Source organism: Glandiceps talaboti, chromosome 1, assembly GCF_964340395.1.
Source record: "Glandiceps talaboti chromosome 1, keGlaTala1.1, whole genome shotgun sequence".
Taxonomy (NCBI): Eukaryota; Metazoa; Hemichordata; class Enteropneusta; family Spengelidae; genus Glandiceps; species Glandiceps talaboti.
The window spans coordinates 18,307,092-18,330,774 of record NC_135549.1 but is presented as its reverse complement, the minus strand read 5'-3'; the positions used below and the strand labels follow the sequence as shown (position 1 = coordinate 18,330,774).

The 23,683-nt window shown below is 38.2% G+C and overlaps 1 protein-coding gene across 2 annotated transcripts; it reads right to left on the bottom strand.

Moving 5' to 3' along the window:
• Positions 1–320: 320 nt before the first annotated feature.
• On the bottom strand, positions 321–19,169 carry LOC144437236 (peregrin-like). Of its 2 annotated transcripts, XM_078126171.1 has the most exons (12): positions 16,655–19,169; positions 15,595–15,751; positions 13,530–13,661; positions 12,901–13,029; positions 12,182–12,370; positions 11,726–11,846; positions 9,972–10,076; positions 6,359–6,571; positions 4,373–5,317; positions 3,843–3,955; positions 2,650–2,792; positions 321–2,275 (listed from the first exon to the last, which is right to left on the bottom strand). In XM_078126171.1, exons 1-12 carry the CDS (start codon positions 18,184–18,186, stop codon positions 2,074–2,076), a joined length of 3,981 nt encoding a protein of 1,326 aa, XP_077982297.1. In that variant the 5' UTR covers positions 18,187–19,169; the 3' UTR covers positions 321–2,073. The 2 variants fall into 2 exon arrangements, with proteins under 2 accessions (XP_077982297.1, XP_077982375.1); XM_078126249.1 differs by lacking the exons at positions 321–2,275; positions 3,843–3,955 and having other exon boundaries at positions 2,691–2,792.
• Between the last annotated feature and the right edge of the window lie 4,514 nt (positions 19,170–23,683).

Below are 23,683 nucleotides of genomic sequence, written 5' to 3'. Positions count from 1 at the left end.
GTACAAATACCACCCCTACAAATACCCATCCCTAACTAAGAGCTTTGTATAGTGTGTGAGTGTATGCCATAGGACCTTTGCATATTCCCCCCCAATTAAAAATACTTGTGTTGTAGGTGGCACTTGCCAACACACACACACACACAAATTTGTCAATTCTGTTCAGTAAGCTCAGTTGACCTAACCTACAACCACTGATCCCGATTACATCATGCCAACCAACCAACAAACAAGCAAACACAGTCTTTTTCACAAATGAAGAGACGATAACATAACACTACAACAAGTTATCCAACAAATGCTGACTTTTCAGCGTTTAATAGGTTAAAAAGCACAGGAAACACCATTTCTTCTATGTATACAAGTTGGCTGCAAATACAGATATATTTTAAATAGTACATACAAAGAAAGAATGGAATAGGATTCTGGCAAAAATACAGGTGTGTCCTACAAATTGGGCAAAAAAAGCTGTACGATCGAGGTATATGTATGTCCTCATTATCAATTGCTTTCAATATCTTTTATACAGGTACTGTTTTGAAAGCTCACATTGTCATTACTACAACTTTACATCTAAACTGTACAGGCAAAAACCAGTGCTCTATTTAGTATATAGTACATTTTTTTCTTCTTCCAATTTCAAGTACTCAAAACTTCCAAGTACGAGAACCAAGAAACTTTTACAAATGAAATGACGTACAAATTTTTCATCGTTTAGGTTCCTAAATTTATGTTATATGATATTTAAAACAAAAGGAAAGAATACCAACTGTGTTTTCGGGGAAAACTTTTACAATACTACAAACAGAGCACTGTCTTTGGTGTTTTTTTTCCTCCATTAAATTACATAAAATGTACAATAAGACTTCTCATAAAAGATCTATCACTGTGTTTTTTTTAAAAAATAGAACGAGTCGGCACTGAGTAACAAACAACAAAGTGGCCAAAAAACTTACATGGTAAAAAAAAAAATGCTGATCTTTTCCTACACAACAAGAAGGGTGGCCATCGACTTGACAATGAAATGCAGCAACATTGATTGTGTAACAATACAATGGGGTTTTATTTAAGTCTGATGATGGGGGCAAACAAAAACTTGCGGACTACTATTTTGTATGAATTTACAAACCTACTTTATATAATAAAGTTATCAGACATTAATGGAAGATTATACCCTCTTTTATACATGGTGGAAATTAAAATATGGTTCTGATCCCTCAGAAAGTTATACTCTCTCTCTCTCTCTTGGTGCTCTGAAAGATTGGGTTTTAAAACAAGCAGATAAAGGACAGGGCCCTTCGTCCTATGACAGTTCCTTTCATTCCTCAAGGCGGCGGCAGAGTCATTGTCAGTAAAGTTTTTCTATGTTAGTTATCTCCCTGAGATGTAGATGGTGTTTTGGTATGATACCAAAATTGTTCATATAATACAATTAGGGGGAGGGGGAGGGGGAGGGGAGGGGTTGGGGTTGGGGAGGGAAGGGGGGGGGAGATTCATAGAGACAGGCAGTAATAGAGTGGTAACTCTATTTGAAATGTCTATCAATTTCCCAGTGTGTTATATACAACTGGAGGGGGGGGGGGGGTTTCAAGTTGTAACTGGGTCCTTTTCTTCAACAATTATGTGACATTATTTAACAGTTTCCACACGGAAGGTGGCCAACATTGACTGAATGAGATTTGATAGCACCAGTGTAGACTATACACGTCATTTTCAGTAAGTTCGTAAGTTTTGAATATGCTCCTAACATGACCTATCATGAATACATTTTGATACCTATACAGGTTTTCTCTTCCATCTTTGGAACTCACTCACCCCCCCCCCCAACCCCCCACCCCTTCCCATCCTCCTCCAATTATAAAATAAATGGAGTACAATTTATGATCGACTCTGAATCAAAATGCTCAATACAGAGAACTGTGTACATTACATTGAGTTGACAGACTGAAAAGATGATGTAGTTCTGTAGACATGGAACACCCCCATCTAGTCACTGTGAACTCTGTGCAAACAGGACAGCTTGACTAGTACTGAAAATATACTCTAGAAGGGTATTAAGTCTCTATGACACAACTAGATTATATCAGGGTCACTGCTCTCACTGGTAGTACCTTCTGGGACTTCTCCCGTTACTCTCCGTCGATGGAGAATGGCTCTGTCATAGGCTTGCTGCACTGATTTCCGAATTGAAGATTTCCTGCCTTCCATTAACTTTGCATTGTCTAAACCTGAATCTACACCGAGAGGTTCTAACTTTGTACGAGGAAGCCATTGCCTGTTGGACGAAAAAAAAAAAAAAAAATAAGACAACAATTACTTGTATTACATGTACCAAACGTTAATGGTGACAGGATATGTATTTCTGTAAGCAAACAGACAATATCGATAGATACAGATACACACAATATCACTTGGGTATAAAATAATTCAAGTCATGTATCAGAGGAACACATGGCTGTTGGTCAAAATGTGCAGTTTGTAAATAATTACCTGGGGTTCCTGTTGGATAAAATGTGCAGTGTGAAGTAAAAAAAAAAAATTGGGGGATTCACCGTATGATGGCCAAGCTATGCCATACCACTACATCATTTGAGTACAGACCACACTTCAGACACTGAAAAATACTATAGTACATGGTGATATACTTACCATGTTCGTTTGTTGTCAAAGAATAGCACCAAATATAAATGTTCATCACCTTGTTGTTTGTTACCAAGTACTTCAAGTGGGGGCACAGGAATGGGCACACCGTTGTGATAAAATCCTGTCCTTGGCATCTTGGGGTTAATAATCTGTCAATAGATAATCAAGAGAAAAAAACAAACAGTGAGCTGTTGAACAAGGTTCTGTAAACGACATTACTATGGTCTGTAAATGACATTACTATGGTGGCACTCTCTGAAACATGTGTCATTCTCAAACCTGCCAACTCAAAAATCAACAGTGTTGTCCCAAGAAATAAGCTGTGTCTAAAAGGTTCGTAGCACTTTCATCATTGCTGTATTTTATGCTTATAGAAATAAGAACATAGAATCCACTTTGTTATGATTGTCTTGTTACAATCTAGAAATTTCTTTCTACATAAATGTTCATCTTATTTCAACATTCCACCATCCCATTATACGACAAGTTATACATTCTAACCACTATCGTGTTTTGAATTTTAGTGAGCAGTTTAGTTCGTGTTTGAATTTTAGTGAGCAGTTTGGTTCATACAGACATCATATATAGCAGTACACTATACATTTGAACACGGTAGACACTTGATGCCATCCATTGTGTTGTCACAAACATATCAACACGTAAAAGAGTAACAAAAGTCAGCCATGCTGAGATTTTGACAATGAAGATAATGTACATTTTGCAGTTGTTTACCCCAATGAGAGATTTTAAAATTCAAGATTGGGAAATCGTACGGGCAAAATTCCTGACAAGGGTACGAAAGAGTTGGCAGGCTTCAATAACTTGACACATGTCTAGATGAACAATATTTTGTCTGTGGAACATTTCCATTTTTGCAATTTCGAACAGTGGCAAAATGTGGGAGCCCACAATAATCCACTACACAAACACACTTATCAACATATCACACATACATACATACACAGTTAACATTCAGCAGATGCAAGCTAAAAAGGCAGTTTGTCATGCTATGCTAGTGTTACATGTAAGCCATGAGCAGATGCAAGCAATGATGATCTAAGAAAACTGACTTGGTCATTTCAACATTCCTATTATTTTTTTTTTTTTAATCAAAATTATGAAGAAAATAAAAAGACAACAGGCACTGCATTTAAATGAATATGAGGTGAGAAAACATAGTAGTTATGAAAGCTGCTTACCAGTGCTGGATATGAAGGATAGCCTCTACATTTAGCCCAGACAAGATCTAAAGGATTCAAAGGGATGTCATCTTCATCTGAGGCCCAATTAGTTGTACGTCTCTTGCTCAGCTCTGAGAAGGAATGATATGGAGAAACTGTAGCAGATTAAGTTCATGTCACAAGACTTTTTTTTAGTGGTGGGGAGTTATAATGGATGAGGCACGGGGGGAGGGAGGAAGGGAGGGAAGGAAGGGTGAAGCCACACTAAACCTAACTAAAAAGATGAGCAATTGGACAAAATTGTCAAGGAAGCACTAAGGGGTGGGGTTTTGTGATGAGAAAGCTTGGTGTTGAAGGAGACGTGTGCATGGTAAAAAGATGTTATAGGACATTCACAGTGAAGATTACCAGTCAGGTTAGTTAGAATGTGCAAAGACCCAGAAAAAAAAAAAAAAACTACCATAAACAGATTAATTAACAGAGCGCAAGTGACAAGGCACAGACACAAGGTTTAAACATTCACACCTGATAACGAAAATATAACTCACCTCGAAGCAAATTTGACCTGTTTGTTCCATTCAGTTTGGAGAGATCACCTGTACTTTCACCACATGACGTGTCGCCCTCACTATCCTCAGTGAAGTTCACTTTCAGTTTCCTTGACTTTTTCATTGGTTTAAGACTTGGGTCCCTGTCTTCCGAGCTACTAGAATTGGAGTCTGAAGAGGAGGTGGTGGTTGTGCCACTACCACTGCTGCTTGTGGTGCTACTGTCAGAATCGGAACTACTCCTTGGACGGTTAGGGTCTGACCTGTATACTGTAAAACTTTCACTTTGCTGTTTTTCAGCATCAAATCCATTAGTTAAAGTGGCAGTGTGTGGAGGCGCAAGGGCCAAACGTTTATTTTTAGAGCTGTCATTGCTACTTGAGCTAGTACTGCGGCCACGTTTTCGCCTGTGCAATGGCAAGTTCCCTTCATATTCAGTTTCCACATGAAGACTTCCGTCTTGTGTAATCCTACTGGGTGATTTCTTTGGCAGTTCTGTTCCAATGTGAATTTCGGGTCTCTGTTTAGGAGGACGACCTGGAGACCTGCCAGGCCTCTTCTGGTTTTCTTTCACATATGCAGGTTTCCTGCCTGCTTTTTTGCTGAATAGTACTGCTGTGCGACGTCCAACACCTTGGGTGGGAGACGTACAATGTGACTGTCCTGATGCAGTGTTACTACCTCCTGAATGTTCAGCTGATGGACTACTTTCAGGAATGGGTTCAACACCAAATGGATTACTACCTAGTCCTGTTATCAAAGGGGCTTCAGAGTCTGATTTAAATCGCTTTGGTCTACGACCCCTGCCCCTGCCTCTTCCTGGTGAAAGAGACTGGCTTCTTTGCAATGTTCTTGATGTGGCAATTTTTGGCAGTTTTACAGGATTTTTAACTTTCTTCTTTGGTGCTGGCCTATTACCCGGAGCTGAATCACTTGATTCTGAACCTGTCAAAAATATAAAAAATAAAAAGTGTTAAATTAAAATACCCTATATCGATGTTCACAATCTGATATGGAAAACAATTCATCAGATAACAAATAATGATAATATTGTTATATTAAAGTGGCCATATGGTTGCGAGTTGGGTAGTTATTTTGGTTTTTAAATTTATAAAACAATTTTATTTCAGCTTCCTACTTGAGATATCAATATGAAACAACATTGACAAAGTCTGTGTTTGTCACTCAATAAATTGCAAAAAGCTAAAAAAAAATGTATAAAAAATTTGTTATTGTATGGACAATATCAAAGATTTTACATATTTATTAATCTTTTACAATTTATTGAATTACAAACAAGGACTTCGTATATGTTGTTTCACACTGATTTTTCAAGTAGGAAGCCGAGATAAAATTGTTTTATAAATTAAAAAGTCAAAATACACACCCAATCTTCATCCATACGGTGACTTTAAGTATTTTAACTTACAAATCCCTATATATAATTTGAATTCACTAGAGAAATAGCAAATAAGTATACCTCCTTTCCATGGCAATAGCTTTAACTGCAAGATAATAGATCCTGTTTGGCACACATGTTGACTTACAAGTTACAATGTGCATTGGGAAATAAACAATCAATGGGTTCTGAAGCGTAACTAAATTTTTATAGGTTTTTATCCTATGTTGAACTATTGATCTCCTCCCCCTCCCCACCCATCATACTGCTGTAGCACAGTGTGCCCTCTAAGCCAATTTGATGCGCCACTGATGCACACAATTTCTAGTGACGCACCAAAATGTGGTGTTCTCCTATCTCTTACTATGTGGCGACTCACAAGAAATGTCAATTTTTCTCATAACAACAAAATGTGGCTACCACTAGAGGGCACACTGGTAGCACACCAATATAAGATATCAAACAAATGCATTTAGTACATGTTGGTAAAAATGTGTGGTGAGAAGTAAGATTGCATCATCTGTAACTTCACGCATATTATCATTCAGATACCCCCAAAAATGTACAACATAATATACATGACTTACTTGAACTATCATCAGAACTACTACTACTGCTTCCACTACTGGTACTACTAGCATTGCCTGACTTGCCCTTGACTTGGTTAGACTGCTTAGACGATTTCTTTCCTGGTTGTCGATGCTGTGACGCCATTAGTCTTTGTTCCCGCTGTTGGTTCAACTTCCGCCTTATCACATTGATTTCCTTTTTGAGCTGCTTAGCTCTCTTGGAACGGGCACCTGAAGAAATAACTATGTTAATCAAGTTAGATTGGAGGTACACACACACACACACACACACACACACACACACACACACACTACAGAATTGTGAGAGTGAAAGAGTTAAAGGCCAAGGTCCAAACAGGCTATGTGCCCACGCTACGGAAGTAGGTTTGCGCATGTGCAACGGAATACGTTTGTTTATCTGGGAGGAGCATTTGGTAAATCCGACCCAGGTAGTTTATCAACATATTAGTGGCTGTTCACACATATTGGTTACATGTAGTTCTTGCCTAATCCGAAGAGTCCCTTGTTATATTTTTTTTCAAGTCTAGTGGCAGTGTTTCTGCTACGTTTTTTTTCCGGTGCGTACGTACGGCCAGACACCCAGTCTGGGTGAAACACGTATTTCTATAAACTTATACATACAAATTATAACCCGAAAAATTATATTTTGAGGGACCTGTTCTAACACGATCCAAACACTATTACACAGTGACAATTTGTATCATTGAAATTGTAAACTAAAATTCTTGGGTACGAACAAACTTACTTGTATCATTTGTACAAGGTACTAGATTACAGTTGTACACGTACACACTAGCGTCGGCATTTGGTCGATCGTTATCACACCAAAATCGTTAGATAGATGAGAAATTTTTTTACAGATTACATGTAGGTCGTGTTTTGACAACATAATCGTGAAAACTTCAAAATTAACTTCACAAGTATCGCACGGGTCAGGGCGGACTAAGCTTTGCACTTCCATACTTACTGTACACTAGGTAGCTAGCTACGTGCGATCTCGAGTTTGGTAGAAATGTCATTGATGTTCCCGTTATTTTCCTTCCGTGTTCTAATTCTTTGAAAGTATCTGTTATGGCTGTTTTATGATTGATTAAACTTGTATTTCCAAACCCAATGTCCCATCTCAGAAAACAGTCAATAAAATCACAAACATGTGCTTCTCCGAGTTATCCCGATGTGTACGAGTACCACCCCAGCTATTTCAAAACAAACGCATGAATGCATACGTTGTGATGGGGTGAGTACGGACTCTTGTTTGGTCTCCGCTCTGTCTCCGTGCGTATGTTTGACTACGATGTCAGTCGATGTCATTTACATGACGAGGATTATTGCTGGATAGTGCCAAAACATATGGAAACGGTTTTTGAGAAATCTGGAAAGAATTTAATACGATTTCTCAACTTTCAAATTTGAATGAAACAAATATTTATGATGCCTCCATTATTGTACTTGTAGTCTTGTCAGTTCGCGTTACGTTCATCTCCACAACATGCACAGAGCTAGAGATCGTAGAGAACAGTCGACAGGTATAGGAACTAGACTAGGCAGTGGTGTATGATCTATGCGTACAACATAGACAGTTGTCCTTGAAATTTGATGATCATTACAGAAATAAAAGAGTTGCCAACGTTAGATTTGTTTATGAATTATATCACTCGTTTATCAGTATCAAATGTCGCACTAAATGTTTCAAACATGTCTTGCTTCGGGGTCATCAGAAAATTTAACTGAAAGTATGGGAATTCTTGATCGAAATATATTCAGTCATAAAATCCTCAGGTTTCTGACAATTTCCAATACTTGTTACAAGAAAGGCTGCATTCCAAGAATATTTGGTTAGCTACATGTATTACATCTGATGCCATACACGTGACACGCACGATCATTGTCCAGTTTGCACCACATGGTGTGCCTCGCCTCCTGTACACGTACCGTACGTCTATCTTGTCTGGCAGTGCTACATTTTGCTTCCTCTCTTTATTTTTCTCAGATGTTTTAAGAATTTGAAAATAGTCAGTGTCCGATCGACAAAATTTCTTTCCGTTGAAGTTTAGAAAACATTTAGTTCTACTCTACGTAAACGTCGTGTTGTTGCATCATACATCATGAGACGTTACATTGACCTCACACTTCGCTTCGCGCTTCCTTCAACGTCCGGTCCCTATGAAACTAGTTCGAAGGCTTTCGCTAGCGATAGCGTGGCCAGTCTTGTTTTACCGCGTAATCCTCAAATGTTTTCCAAATAATTATGAATTTATTTCTTCTTCTTTTTTTTTTTACACTTTGGGTATTTTACTTGCTATTAGTACTTCTGGGAAACTCATATTTAATTTTCCGACCTTAGAATTTTTTTCAATGGTCGTCAGATTTTAGTACTTTCCTTAGCCGGTCCCACAACTAAACTGTTGTACGTGGTTATACTTATAAGTTATAGCTGGGCGTTGTGACCGGTAGGTAACCGGCTATTATCTACATCACTGCCTACTAGGTATAGGTACGTCAACGACACAACTACTTGACAGAAAACACTTGTCGCGCGCACAAAAACTTGTATGAAATTGTGATTTTACTAAGGAGTGTAGCAACCCAGAACGTACATCGATCAAACTGAGAAACATTTTGGTTTCATTTTATGTCATTCTATTTCAGTAACAATGTATCATTTTCACGTACCGTTCGCACATGTGAGCTTGATTTTAGGCAAAATATCGGGCTAAGAGAGTGCACACAGACTCTTTTGTTCGCTTGTATTGTTTGCATTCGGTATTTGGCATTTCGCACGTCGTTTATTTGCACCATTCACAGTGTCTTATCATGCTTTGTGTAACTTGTAAGCCTAATTGACAACTGGCCAACGGTTTTTACTAGTCAAATTTGAAACAAATTTTGGGTCAGTTTGACGGTAAACCTGCTATATTGGCTACCAAACTTAGTTAACGTCAGTTATTTCTACTCATGTTGCATCACTATATATTTACAAACAGTATATATGAAATATGAGAGCCATGTGAAACTTTTTCAGTGCAAAATGGGATGAAGACATGAGGGCAAAGTCAGTGCTCCTTACAGCAGTTTGAATTTCCCGCATATGCATACATTACCCATAATCCTCTTTATATAGTGGACCTTGGCCTTTAAGAGTTGTTATCACTTTATACAGATGATAGTTAACCTCTCTAACACCCCTCCCTACCCAACACACATCTAACATGTCCCTCCTTTCTTTCATATTGATGCAGCCCACACAATATTGGTTTTTCTACCACTTTATTACAGTCACACCAAACTGACATGTCCACATCAAAACACCAAAACAACATGGCTTCCCATACCCAGCATGCATCAACCAACCAACCCCCTATTTACAAACTGTGAGGGCGCTCTACCCACAGTCCATCTCAGTATTATGCCATGGTTGATTGTATCATCTCATCATGATAAGGATTAGAATGCAAAATGAAAATGAAAATTTTGACCGATTTGAACTGGCCATTCAGATTACCTTGTAGCATTACTAATCCATAGTAAAGTTCACACATCCACTTCAAGTACAATGGCATAACCACTTTGCACGTTCACAAATGATATTCATGATTTCCCATTTACTTACCACCATGTTTGATGGAACACGTCATGTCTAGTTTTTCAAGCAGTTCTCTCAATTGGTTTTCCAGTGACATGTCGGCACGATTTCCTGGATCCAAAATACTGTCAACTATATGTACAAACATAACACAGTTTTCAGAAAACACAACAGTGGTTTCATAAATGGGGGTTTGAAATATCACACTGGTCTCGTTCCATTTTGGAATGACTTTGTAACAGCAAATTTGCAATAGGGAACTTGCAAACCCGCCATGTTCAATGTTGCATCATGGGAAATGTGATAATAAATACTAATCAATTAGTATTGTAAAAATATTGTTACGTTGTTTATAACCACCAATAATCACTTCATAGTCACCCTGACTATTGTAGGAGGTTTATTTCATCAGCAGCTCAAGATAAGTTATTACAATAACCACAGATAATCCCATAGTCCTTTGCATCTGAGCATGCTCAGTCTGGATTGCAAGTTCCCTATTACTCTACATCAACAATGATGGCATTGTCTACAAATTGGTAGTCTTGCTGCTAGACGTTCGGGCTTTCTTTCGATGCTATAACTATAAGCGAACGAAGTTCGCATGTGAGGGCTTGCCCGAACAGTCTAGCGAATGTCATTTTCAGACCGGACATTCCATTGAGATTACGATAAGCGGTGGGTTGGGCCATATATGCATATGTATACTTTAATATATTCAATCTCTGCATGCAGGTGTTGACAAACACATTTATGTCATTACTATGTCTTATCAGTTTATGATAATTGTGTTTGATGAGTGTGTAGCCGTTGTCATTCACACATTTTAGTTAACGCATTGGTGGTTATTTTTACAAGCCCCTCCTTAAGATTAATATGCATGAAAATTTAGCTATTGTCCTCTGTTTGTGCTTGTCGCTAATACGGTTCTCTGATTGGCAGTTATTTATATCCTGATGACATTCGCTAGACCTCGGATGTTCCATCCTCGATAGCATTGTTCGGCTGTGTGTCGTATTTTATCGGAAGAACATCCGAGGTCTAGCTGATAGACTAACAAATTGGTAGACTTAAGTTGAAGCTAGTGTGATTTGGCTACTGTTATGGGATCAGTTTATCATACATTGAGCAGGTGAGGCTGTCTTCTCTATCCTATTCTTAAACATAATAGAAATACCACATAAACAAGTCTATGACATTTCATTACAATAGATAATCACTTGACACGATCATTTGACTGTGATTGGTTACTCAAGATAGTCAAGATAGCCATAATAGACTGAATCACATTTTTATCAAAATAATTTTAATCCCCCCCCCCCTCCACCCACCTACCCCCGGCCTAAAAAAATTTGACAGGTTCCGGTTACGTGACCCCCACCTATTTTTTCACTGCTGACCCTAAACTTTTTTTTACATATTCAAGAAAAAAATACTAAATTTCAAAAATTATGAAGTCTTGCGAGAAATAATGGATGCGGAAACTGACATCAAATTAAAAAGACAATATAAAACAACTGTTCTTCAAATCTGTAATGGCTGTACATCTGATGAGAAGAAACCAATAACAAAGAGACCATATGGAAAACAACAGAAAACATAACCTGAACTAGACACTCACACATGAAAAAAAAATATTCAAAAAAAAGTAAATAAAAATCTACCTACTCTAAAATTGAGTGTAATCGGAACCCACACAATTTTTTTTTGTTAGGCCTCATGAAGAATCCAACCTCATACAAAACAGTACTAATGAAAAATCCAATCTCACACTTACGTACCTTCTTCTAGCGAAAACTCCGCTTCCCTCACATTAGGAGCTTCTGCTAGATGGAGACCAGTCTGTGAATCATACCCTGCCTTTTCTGCTTCCCTTTTAGCTTGTCTGATGATTGCACCACCCTGTAAAAAAATGCAATAATTAGTAAGTCACTACACAAGCGCAGTATGTTAGACGCTCACACACACAATATTGCACAGCCTGGTATCATGATCACACAAGCAGACGATGAGGAGCTGCATATCCTCTGAGCCTGTACACCACGATCTTTCTAATTACATGCAAAATAAAATAGAAATGAAAGCAAAACCAAAGACAGAACTATGAAAACACAGCAAAACCATTCATGTGAAGAAAACATCTACCAGGGCAAAAAAAACCAAACAATTATTTTGAACAAGTTAAAAAAAAAGACACTGGTATTGCTGTCCATGCATATGATACTACTTGAATGTACCTGGTCTCTAAGCTTGATTGCCGCTCTGTAGAATATCGTGTCTTTTGCATTATACATCATACAGTTGGTGATCATCAGATCAAAGTCGTGTTCAAAATCGTCCATGGTCTTGTAGAAATGATTCTCCAGTCTTGTATGGATGGTGGAGAAATCCATTGGCTCTGTGATCACTTCTAAATAATCAGGGACCTGGTGTGTAAAATGAGAAGGTATACGTCAACCAAAATATGCTGAAACTTGTGATTAAAATAACAGCCTTGTATATTGTACTTCTCCCATCATTACTTGCCGAGTACAATATCTATTGAATTAACACAATGATTCATGTTGAAAGCACAACTGAAATTTTAAGTGTTCAAAGCTTCCCAAGATTTATAAACTAGAAAAGCTTTGAAAAAAACAAAACTTTCAACAGTGCTTTTTAAGAATAACAAATTAATCACTATGTCAGTTTTCCACTCTGTAATAATTGAACGCTAAAATGACTGGAATGTCAGACTGTTTTTTGCACCTGAGTGGAAGATTCCACGCATTACATTGTGTAGTATTAGACACACCAGTGATAAATATTTTCAATTGTATTCCTACAATTCATTTTCTACCACAACATCATAGCTGTATCATATAATTGTGACGGCCTGGGCACTTTAAATATATCAGTTTTCCTGTATACCTTGTTATCCAGTCACATTGCGATGAGACAATACACTAGTACTCACCTCCTTTGTGTTGACTGGCTCTGCAAAAATATTCCCAGTGTCCCGTTCTTCAAGTTGGTCCAGTGTTCTCTTAAGTAAAATATTGAAGGGTTGTAACTGCATTTCAACTGTGAGCTGGTTAACTTTGATCTGTGAATATAACATAGGGTTCAAATAAATTACATATCTGAATTGTTACATCTTATTTGATATGAATTGTGAAGTCTCCAGATATGATACCTCCTGCATTCTTGTCAAACAAAATCCTTACCTAAAACAATGAAAACAAGACCTAAACATGGTGATAATACTGTTGAAAATATAACTGCATAGAGTTTATTTGGCCACTTTCTGTTTTGAAAAAAAAACACACAAACAAAAATCCTGCCATACCCAACCTTGTATATATACCAAACAGTAGGTACTCAGAGTAGGTTACGAAAGTGTCGATGTCATTCCAACTTTACTTCTGATGAGAATTGCTACTGTAAAACCATTGCATGATACTGTGTGTCACAATGTAGCGCAACGACATAACACTATATTGTAATGTTTCTATCTTTAAAACAATGACTTGCCCTTTGCAGGCCGTACAAATTTGCATACTGAATAATGCGAGACAAACAATTTGATGGCCATCGTAAACTCACCTGTTCTCTTTTGAGTTTTTCCCGCTTCCTAATTAACTCTACTAAAAGTCTAGCTCTTTCCAAGTCATGCCTCAACCTCTGCCAGTATTTCAATTGTTCTTTCAATGCATTGCTCTTCTCAATGTTTTCCCTCTGTGGAAGAATGCAACAATTAATGTACTACATTTATGGTAACACACACAAACAATTGTGTGTGTGTGTGTGTGTGTGTGTGTGTGTGTGTGTTCAAAAAGCATGTTCAATATCTGATCACTTGTTTCAGGATTAAGTCACTATTACTGAATGATGTGGTGAAACAAGTCACCATTTTGTGTGGGTGGTGTTTTGTTTTCATTATCGTAGCACGGTCGATTGAAATATGTAAGATTGAACACAGGATGCATCTGGTGCCCTGTGAACTTTCAATTCTCCAAAAATGCAGTAAACTTTTCAGATGTTTTTTATTGCAAAGTACTTCCTTATCAAACGATAATGTGATCATCCATTATACAGCTACAGTCTTGTCTTGAAACAAGTATTAACATTACAATGACATCGAAACCCATCAATCCAATTCCATTTTGGAATAGTCTTTCATTGCAATGTAGTAACTGAATTTCAAGATGCCTAGGGGGTCAAATTACCAGCATACTATCTTCTTATCCCAACAATAACATTGCTCTAATTTGTTCATCTAAAATCTTTGATAATATCACAAAAATGATATTTTCACCGCTAAAACTGAGTATATTCGGTATAGTGTGAAAAAAGTCGAGACTCTCGTTTGATAAACATACCCAAACACTGCTTTCACTAGATATATTTACATCAAATTCACAGAATGTGTATTGCCTTGTATTACTTCACTAATCGACAAATACAACTACATTTGTGTGTGTGCGCGTGTGTGTGAAATAGGACTAACTGAACAGTTGTTGAATTTCGGTTTTATTACACCATTTGCAATAGTAATTCTTCGACATCTGTTACACCCACCCTTTCCTTTGACTTTCTCCCTGCCTTTTTCCCACACACTCACCCAGCTGTTGTCTACAACCCAAACTGAATGACCAAAGCCTGTCATAAGCTGAGTAGGCAAATACAACTCCCACCATCCCATCACAATGCAATGTGGGCTATCACACAGTGGCATATGGTATAACAATTAAACAAAGAAATAAAGGGTATTGTCATTACCACTTGTCTGAAATGCTAATATAGTGTATTGTGTTTGTGTATGTTTGTATGCTATTTACAAGGCTTGTTCTCCTTTCATAGTAAGCCACTTATCTCAGCAGTGGGTCAATAGATTGCAAGTTTCACCTCAATTAACAAAGCAAGTTCTGTTGTCTGTCTAAATATTCAACAGCTTGACTTTCCAAATTATTCAACACCTTGAAGGCTATTCAAGTCTACAAAGTAATTAACCTACATATTGTATTCAAATGTGTGCATGTTTATTATCAACCGAGTCAGTTTTGGGAAGTTCACTTTCCATGTTGCACCCCGATTAACATATCAATTTGTGGTGTGAATAATCCTGACTTTTAATTGCCATGAACAAGAAATTTGGAAGGTATCTCTTCTGAGTGGCCAATGGAATGCATCTTACTAGGTAATTGTCTTCTCAAAAGGTGTATACATAAATTGATTGATTTTATTCAAAACTCTTAAGCAGTCCGTGATCACTGCATAAAACTTACTCAGTTACAAGAAAGTAACACCTGGATAACAAACAAGTTATAATAAGGAGTATGTGTTTTGTATTACAATAAATTAAAGAGAAGAAGCATACAGAAACCCACACTATAAGATTTCAATACAATTCAAATATTATGGCAAGTAAGCCTTGTAGTGGAACAAACATAAATGATATTAATACATTAGTACACACAGACTGAAACCCCGAACTTGAACTCTCCAACATAAATGACCTGTAATGTTGGAAAGGAATTATTAAAACATATAAGAAAAATGGGGAAGACAAAATAAGAAACAAGATTTCTGCTACACAATCACTTTTGAATGATAAATGCAACAGTCTCTCCACAGACACTATACTCTCCACAATGCTAGTATTCCTCACCTGTTCTTTATTCCTTTGTGAGTGGTGATGTGCTTGCAGCCTCCTCAATAATGGAACGCCATTTCTGGATTGTCGTTTCAGTGTCCAATACCCCTGTAACCTTTGGAAGAACAAATTTTTCTTTTGGACATGCACTTTACTGGTGATCTTGCTAATCCTACAGGGGTAAAGAGCAACAGATGTCAAACATGCTTTAAATTTTAGATGAGTGAACAAAAATGTACCACCTACTGGTAGAAATCATTGGGGTTATTCTTGTTATGAGCTTTATGATTATTATTTATTATATTATTTTTTTTACATTTATTTTAATGACTGACTGCTGCCACTGACAAAAATTAAGAACCCTGTTCACAGATTTTCAATTTTTTCAACCATCTAAATGGTAGAGGGGAAAAGTACTACACTTTTATATTCTTTCAAAAAAGAAGAAAATTAACCATGAAAGGTATTTTTTTCTTCTCTTTTGAGAAAATATTCCAAATCTTATGTAAGATCTAAATGAATCCAATTTGTAATTTATCTGGTGTGGATGGGATTACATTCTGAATCATGCAATTAAAAAAAAAATATGTACATAATTTATATCTCCTATCAATGGCCACATAATTCAATATGAGGTGAATATGTTTTCACTAGTATTAGTAATACCATCCTGACTGGAGACTTCTACTATGGCACTGTAAAGTTGATGAGGTGAGAATCAAGTCATGTTATCTGATGTCCTAATCACTTAAATCAATGGCTATGTCAACAACTGAACATTCTACAAGTGTTGACTAATGGGGTTAATGACCTCTGGCTGAACTCGTGGGAATTAGAAGTAGGTCACTAGGTCTGCTGGAGACAATAACAGGGAATTTCTCACATGAATTGTTTATACATGCAATGGAATTTGAAAGGTAATTAATTAATCTTTCATGCCTGTCTTTTTCACTTCGATTAAGCTGTCTGTTGATAACAGACAGAAATGTACACTACAGTTGTAATAAAAAAAAACTTGTGTTTTAAGCCGCAACTGGTAATTAATCCCTCCTTAGTCTACTACATGTAACTTTACCTGTGTGGTGGGATATGTGGTATTGACACTATGGGCATTGCTGATCTCTTCTCTGCTAGAATCTTTCTTGCTTTTCTCATGTTCTTCCTGGATTCAGCTTTCGCTTTCTTAGCAAGCCACGCTTTGCCTTTCCCTTTACCATCCCCGGACCCTTTCTCTGGCAGCTTATCACATCCAAATGGAGGTGTGTGGATATCACAGTAGGCAGTTTTTCTCACACTTACAGTTGTACCATTGGCTCCTGTTTCCCTTACAGGCTCCATTTTCATGTATAGTCCTGCTTGTTGTGCACAAGTCACATGGAATGCTGTGTAACAGTTTGCTTTGTGACATTGAATGCATGCTCCTGTGCCCCGCTGTTTGCAAATGTAACATGTCAATTTCCATCGTGCTGCGGGGATGTGAACTATACTGTCTATGGGTTCAAGAAATACAGTGTTAGCAAAGCAAACTTCAGGTATCCACAATGCACACACTACATGTGCCCAGCGGCCATCATCAGTTTGTTTGAAAGCTCCTCCTTTGTTGGGACAGAGTGCGCAATCCACAGCTCTTGACGGTGACTGTAAACAGCGCCTGCACAACCACTGTCCCTCTGGTATATATGGCACACCATAACATTCCTGGTGAACTGCCAAGTTGCACATGTCACAAAAGAGAATCACATTACTGTTTTGACATTCCCCATCACAGCATATACAACACACAGCATCTTCATCTATAAACTGATTTGGATCACCCCTGCCAGTGGTCTGACTGTCGAAATATGACTCCTTTTCTAGTCTGTCCATAAGGGTTTCAAAGACCTCTTGAGAAACTGATTGAAGTGACTGTGTCTTTCGTTTTTCATTTATCATAGTTAGCCAGGCATGGTCTTCTTCGTCCATGTCATATTCTATTTCTTCATCAAGTTCATCGACCGACTTTTCAACATACCTATAATATGCAACAGGTCGTTTTGGTGCATCTGGTGGGTCAACATATTCATCCAGAACACGAAATGATGGTTCTGGCAGTTTATTTGAACTTGTTCCACTTGTACCAGCTTCTTTACGTACTTTCACCGACTCTTTACCTTTCCCCTTGGAACAAGCTTTCTCTTTTGTCTCCTCCTTTGCCTCTGTTTGAGACTGTTCCATTTCGTCTTCAGTCATTACTTCAATTGGATCAAAGATGTCTAACCTATGTGTACGCCCTTCAATGTCAACCTCTACAAGTCGCTGTGCCTGTGCATATGTGAGAGCTTCCCTTGTTGGTGACCTTACATATTCTGAAGGTGGTGATGGAGATCTGCGTTTAGTTCTGTGATGATACCGACCTTTCCTGTACATACCAGGTTTGGCCGAGTTCTTCGGTGTTGCAAAACCGTTGTTATTATTGCTTGGGTTACTGTGGTCGAAATTATAAAGATGATATTCCATTCCACTGTAACTCTTGTACACTCTGCCACAGTCTTTGGCAGGGCATTCGTAGGGCGGTTTAGTAGCCCGCAGATTTTGACAAAAAGTTTGTACATCAAAGTCGAGAGCCATTATTGTAGGCTATCCTCGTTTGTTTACACTATCAACTGAACATGCATGGCGTCTACTTCCTGGTTAGCGACGATGTGACGACGCCGGCGCGCGCGGTACTTCAAATCTCGAAGTCCCACTTTCGTTCTACCTCGGAGGAAGAAAAACAAAACTATCGTGCGCGATATGTTTGGAGTCACCGTCTTTTCATACGACAATTGAATGAAGTTGTGTGTTGCACAGCGGTTAATGAATGCAGAATGACACAGGTTTTGATGAATGGTGCAGCGAGATCGGACATGCACTAAGGCCGTACAGACGTATTTGAAAGAACGGACTTGCGCGTTGGATCATAAACGGACGAAAAGTTCACAATCGGTCAAAATTTCACTGGGAAATTGGCGCCCTTTTGACGATACGATCTTGTTCTTACTGTTCCATTGAACACTAGGGAGTCAGTTTACTGCACTCATACACTGAGCGTATTTTTACAATGGACGCTTTGCTCGATTAATATTAAAAATCCAAGATGGCTGTGGCAGTGAGGGCTTGGTTGATTAGGACAGCTCGAGAATACATACGAATTTTCAACGGAAACAAGAGGCTTTCAGTTTATATTAGGAGCCGGGTAGTTTTTAACTTAACTTTCTATCTTACCACAGACATACAGATCTTAAGATCACTGGAAACAGGTGGCAATCGGCATGCAAATACCACGGAAGTGGGTATAAACTGCACCGGACCGGTAAAGAGACAACAAGCCTTCCCCACGATCGACAGCAGCTCGTGAACAAAGACGCCGTTGAAACAATGGCTTCTGGCCTCGCACTCGCTGCACGACAGTCCGTTTCAAATGTGTAGTCTGCTTGGTTTGACTTTCCAGATTGCAACTTTGTGGCTTCGACCGCTTCCAAAACGATCGGTAGATATTTCCAGGGGAACTTTCGATGTCTCCGTTAAAATATTCGACTGCCGTACGTTCGTGCAGCCTTCACGAGGATTCCTTAGCCCCTGCTTTGTGTACACTTTGACTGTGAAATCCCGTAGGCTAAGACACCTTAGCTCGCTGTGATTTATCAGTAACTCACGCTATCGGTTCTGTACATTCGTTTTGGCTCAGGTTTTGGTGTCGATTTCAACACCATTCCCACAACATGTACATAACTATAATATTGTAACCTCATTGCATATTTAAACCCGTTTTAGCTGATCAATTTAAACAACCATTTGAGCTAACGAACACAATTTTTCTTGTTCGATGAATCATAACCTGAAAATGATGAATGATCTCTGTCTACAGGGACCTCGCTCGGTCATCAGGAAAGGTAGACCTAGTCATCAAACTTGAAAGGTACTAATAGGTAACAGGCGTAATAACTATTACAATGTACACATACATACCGCTATTATTAGTTTCGTTTCATTTATCCTGACATTCAGGGTTCGTGTTAGTTAAAACAGTGAATAACTTGCACTTGCGTTGTGCATCCTTTTGAGCTATCGGTACCACTACCAGCCTCTGTTATACTTTTTCAGTCGAACACATAAACACGGATATTGCTATGCTATGCTATGCTATGAAGTGATGCTGTTGTTTGATTTTAAAATAGGCGCATTTACGATTATTTAAATATTTATTTAACACACATTAAAAGTGACTGGGTGGACACAACAAGAACACGAGCAGACAGTTTAGTCATGGTCCAACACATGTCAACTTCAAGTATAGGCCCCGCCCGCCGAGGATCCACCTAAACGGTTTTTGAAATATACTTTTTTCAACATTATCATCGACATTGCAAACTAAACCAAATGCCAGAAAATTAAACCATGTTACACCCCTCCAAAAAAACACAAAAGAAATCCCAACAACATCGGAGGTGATTTGAACGTCCGCTTATATATATCTACCCCTGAATCTACCTAGGCCCAAGTGTCCTGCCGTTGATAGCACATATGCATTTTGTTAGAGCATTTCGTGTCAACTTCGTTGAAAAGGGGAACCACGCCACAGTAGGTATCGTATTACTAAAGTTATCGAGGACAGAGGAGTGTTACTGAAACCTAGCAAGAGATATCGAGGTTTTGCTTCCTCTCAACACTAATGATTTATTTCCAGTGGACGAAAACATCGTATTTTGTCCCATGTGTAGCGTCATACATATGTAACACTAACAGTCGCTCCATTCATGCTATTGATAGTGGGAATGTGCAAAGGCATACGGCTTGTATTACAGTAAACTTTTACATATGTAAAAGACGTGTAGAACTGCATAATGGGATAGGCACGTTGTTTTACATGTCTGAATTCGAAATACCATACACCGTACCTACATAGTATGTAACACTTGTAATATCATAGCTGTGAAAATTAAGCCTGGAATCCCGGGCTTGGAATCCATGCGGATTAGACTTTTTAGTACATTGGTTTTTCCAAAGACTCATATGGATTCCAGGCTTAATTTTTACAGCTATGATATTATAAGTGTGCTTGTGAAAATTTGAAACAGAAGCAGCTCGGGCCTTTTTAACAGAATGGGGGTGGGGGCGGGGCGGTGTTTTTGGTGGGGGAGGTCGTTTTGGAAAACACAACTTGAAGTGTGTGTGTGTGGGGGGGGGGGGTAACGTTGGAAGATGACAAAATAAGTGTCATTTTGGTGCCGTAAAATGACTCCTGAACAACAGTTACTGTAATTTGACAAAATTATCCCCCCTCCCGTACCCTCCCCCATTATCCACGTTTTTCACATATGCATGTTTCATGTGCACTATTTCTTAAATAAGACATAAAACATTAAGTATTGGGGTACTAGTATATATTATTTAAGAATGACTAGTTGAGTAATAATCTTTATTCATCCAAATAAATTCGGAAATTTGTTGAATGGTCGCCACAAGAGCACCCTAGTGCCATAGTGTTTTAAGAAGGAGGAAATCGGAGTACCCGGGGAAAACCTGCGTTGCTCGGCAGGGTCAAACTGAGCATAACCAAATCTTACGGCATACAGACCTGGTTAGATTTTTCATCCGAACCCAGCCGATCCACCTGGACGGTTAACAACCCAGACTGTAGAGGTAAGACAACCCACAAGTTTTCATTTGCTTTCATTTTTAGGGTTAGCTTTCATTTCCATTAAATTCACCACTGGGTATATATTGACGACAGTTTTAACTGGTGATTGAACTTACATGTGTGTGGGGGAGGGAGGGGCATTTCGGAAATGTGGTCTTTGTTGGGGTCACCGGCTTTGGTCGACATCGGAGCATCGGAGCAAACCACGGCAAGTTTTACGGTAACGTTCTTAACGAGCCTCCCACAGGAAGGCTATTTCGAAGGAAGAAATAACAGCTCTGGTTTGCGTGAATGCATCGGAGCTGGGGGTCAGTTTGAGAAAACCCATGCATGTTTAACTCAAAAACAACCCCCAGTCGGTTAAAAATGCCCAGCCCCTAATCACAGGGAGATCAGGAAACGTGTTTAAACAATTAATAAAATAAACAAATAAATGCACAGAAGTGAAACATACACGAGTAAACGAAAATACATTTCAACCACATGGATTGCTAGTCTATTAATACATATGTAGGCCTTTATGCTATTAAATAATTTTAGTGTTACTATATATAATCATCCATAACAAACCAAGGCCCGTATATACATGTCATGTGTTTTAAAATGGTATTTTCATTTGTATTTTTTGTATATCTTTATCTTTATTCATCCATCCGTCCGTCCGTCCGTCCGTCCGTCCGTCCGTCCGTCCGTCCGTCCGTCCGTCCGTCCGACCGACCGACCGTCCGTCCGTCCGTCCGTCCGTCTGTCTGTCTGTCTGTCTGTCTGTATGTATGTATGTCTGTCTGTCTGTCTGCCTGTATGTCTATCTATATATCTGTCTATCCGCCTATCTATCCGTCTATCTATCTATCTATCTATCTATCTATCTATCTATCTATCTATCTATCTATCTATCTATCTATCTATCTATCTATCTATCTATCTATCTATCTATCTATCTATCTATCTATCTATCTATCTATCTATCTATCTATCTATCTATCTATCTATCTATCTATCTATCTATCTATCTATCTATCCACCCATCTATCTATATATTTTGTTTTTAACATGGTTCATGGGCTATTATCATGAAGTCATCACCACAAAGGCCGGTGAGGGGGGGGGGACTCGGTATTAGTGTAACACGCCTCCGATTTGCATTTCCTATACTGTCTAGATCTCATTTTGAATGAGAACTTTGTATCATCAAGACCATGGGTTACAATTCCATAAACGTATCATTTGGACTTGGCAAAAAATGTTTTTAGCCATGTGAGCAAAGCCTGAAAAATATTTCCAGATTATTTGCCATCTGGCGAAATCCTAGCTTAGCGGCTATTATTTTCTTCGACTTTTCTAAAATCGACAGTACAGTATCGAAATCGTAAAATCATAACACACATTGAAAGAAAGACTGCACTGCCAAGAATGTTTAAAACAATATGTGGTGATAGACTTGGATAGATATTTTGGTTTGGGTTTGGTAACATAGGGATGGGAATGGGCATCTACAATATGTTGATCAACGAAATCCATGCGGATGGGGATCTGGATTTTTTGTTTTCTCATTGTGAAGGGAAAAAAAATTAAAAATCCCCATCCGCATGGATTCCATGCTACCAATGACGCAGGTAAACCTAAAGAATCATTGCCCCTCTCTAAATATAATCACACGGCGCTATGTTAACATGATTTAGCATAGTACAGAGCAAACACAGGGACGAATTGCGACTGGTCGACATTCTCCTTTCGTAAGAAAGATATATAGCACTACAGGCACAATATGCCATGTAATAAATAAATAACCATGATAACAATTATTATTATTATTTTTATTTATTTATTTATTTATTTATTTATTTATTTATTTATTTATTTATTTATTTATTTATTTATTTATTTATTTATTTATTTATTTACATAGCATCAATAGCCAAGTTATAACCGCGACCAAAAACGCTTCTGAAATAGTAAGCTCATAGGGCCTACATGACACTTGAAAAACCTACTACAAGTTATAAACTACATGGACATAAGTTCAAGATTGTAACAGGCTCTATTCTACAAAGGCAAGTATAAGTTTATATATCAAAGTATGTGCGATACTATCGTATAGGCCCTTAGTACGCATGACCAGCTTTCGCTTTATTGGCCTACCCCTGAAGCTATGACCGGAGTCGTGGCTAGCTAGATGTAGAAATTGTTGCTTGCCAAATTTTGCATGACAATAGATAGTAAAATGTTTACATGGCCTTTATAGTACATGTACATGGTAAAGTAAAATCATAAAACTGGGGTCTATGATAAAATTTACACTGGACGCCACAGATGCCTGCACATTTGTGAATATTTTTTACTGCAAACATGTAGCGGACACACTGTTCTGAGGTAAACATTTTGGAACTTCGTAGACCCGTTATCCAATAAACGCAACCTTGAACTTGAGAATGTGACGGTTAC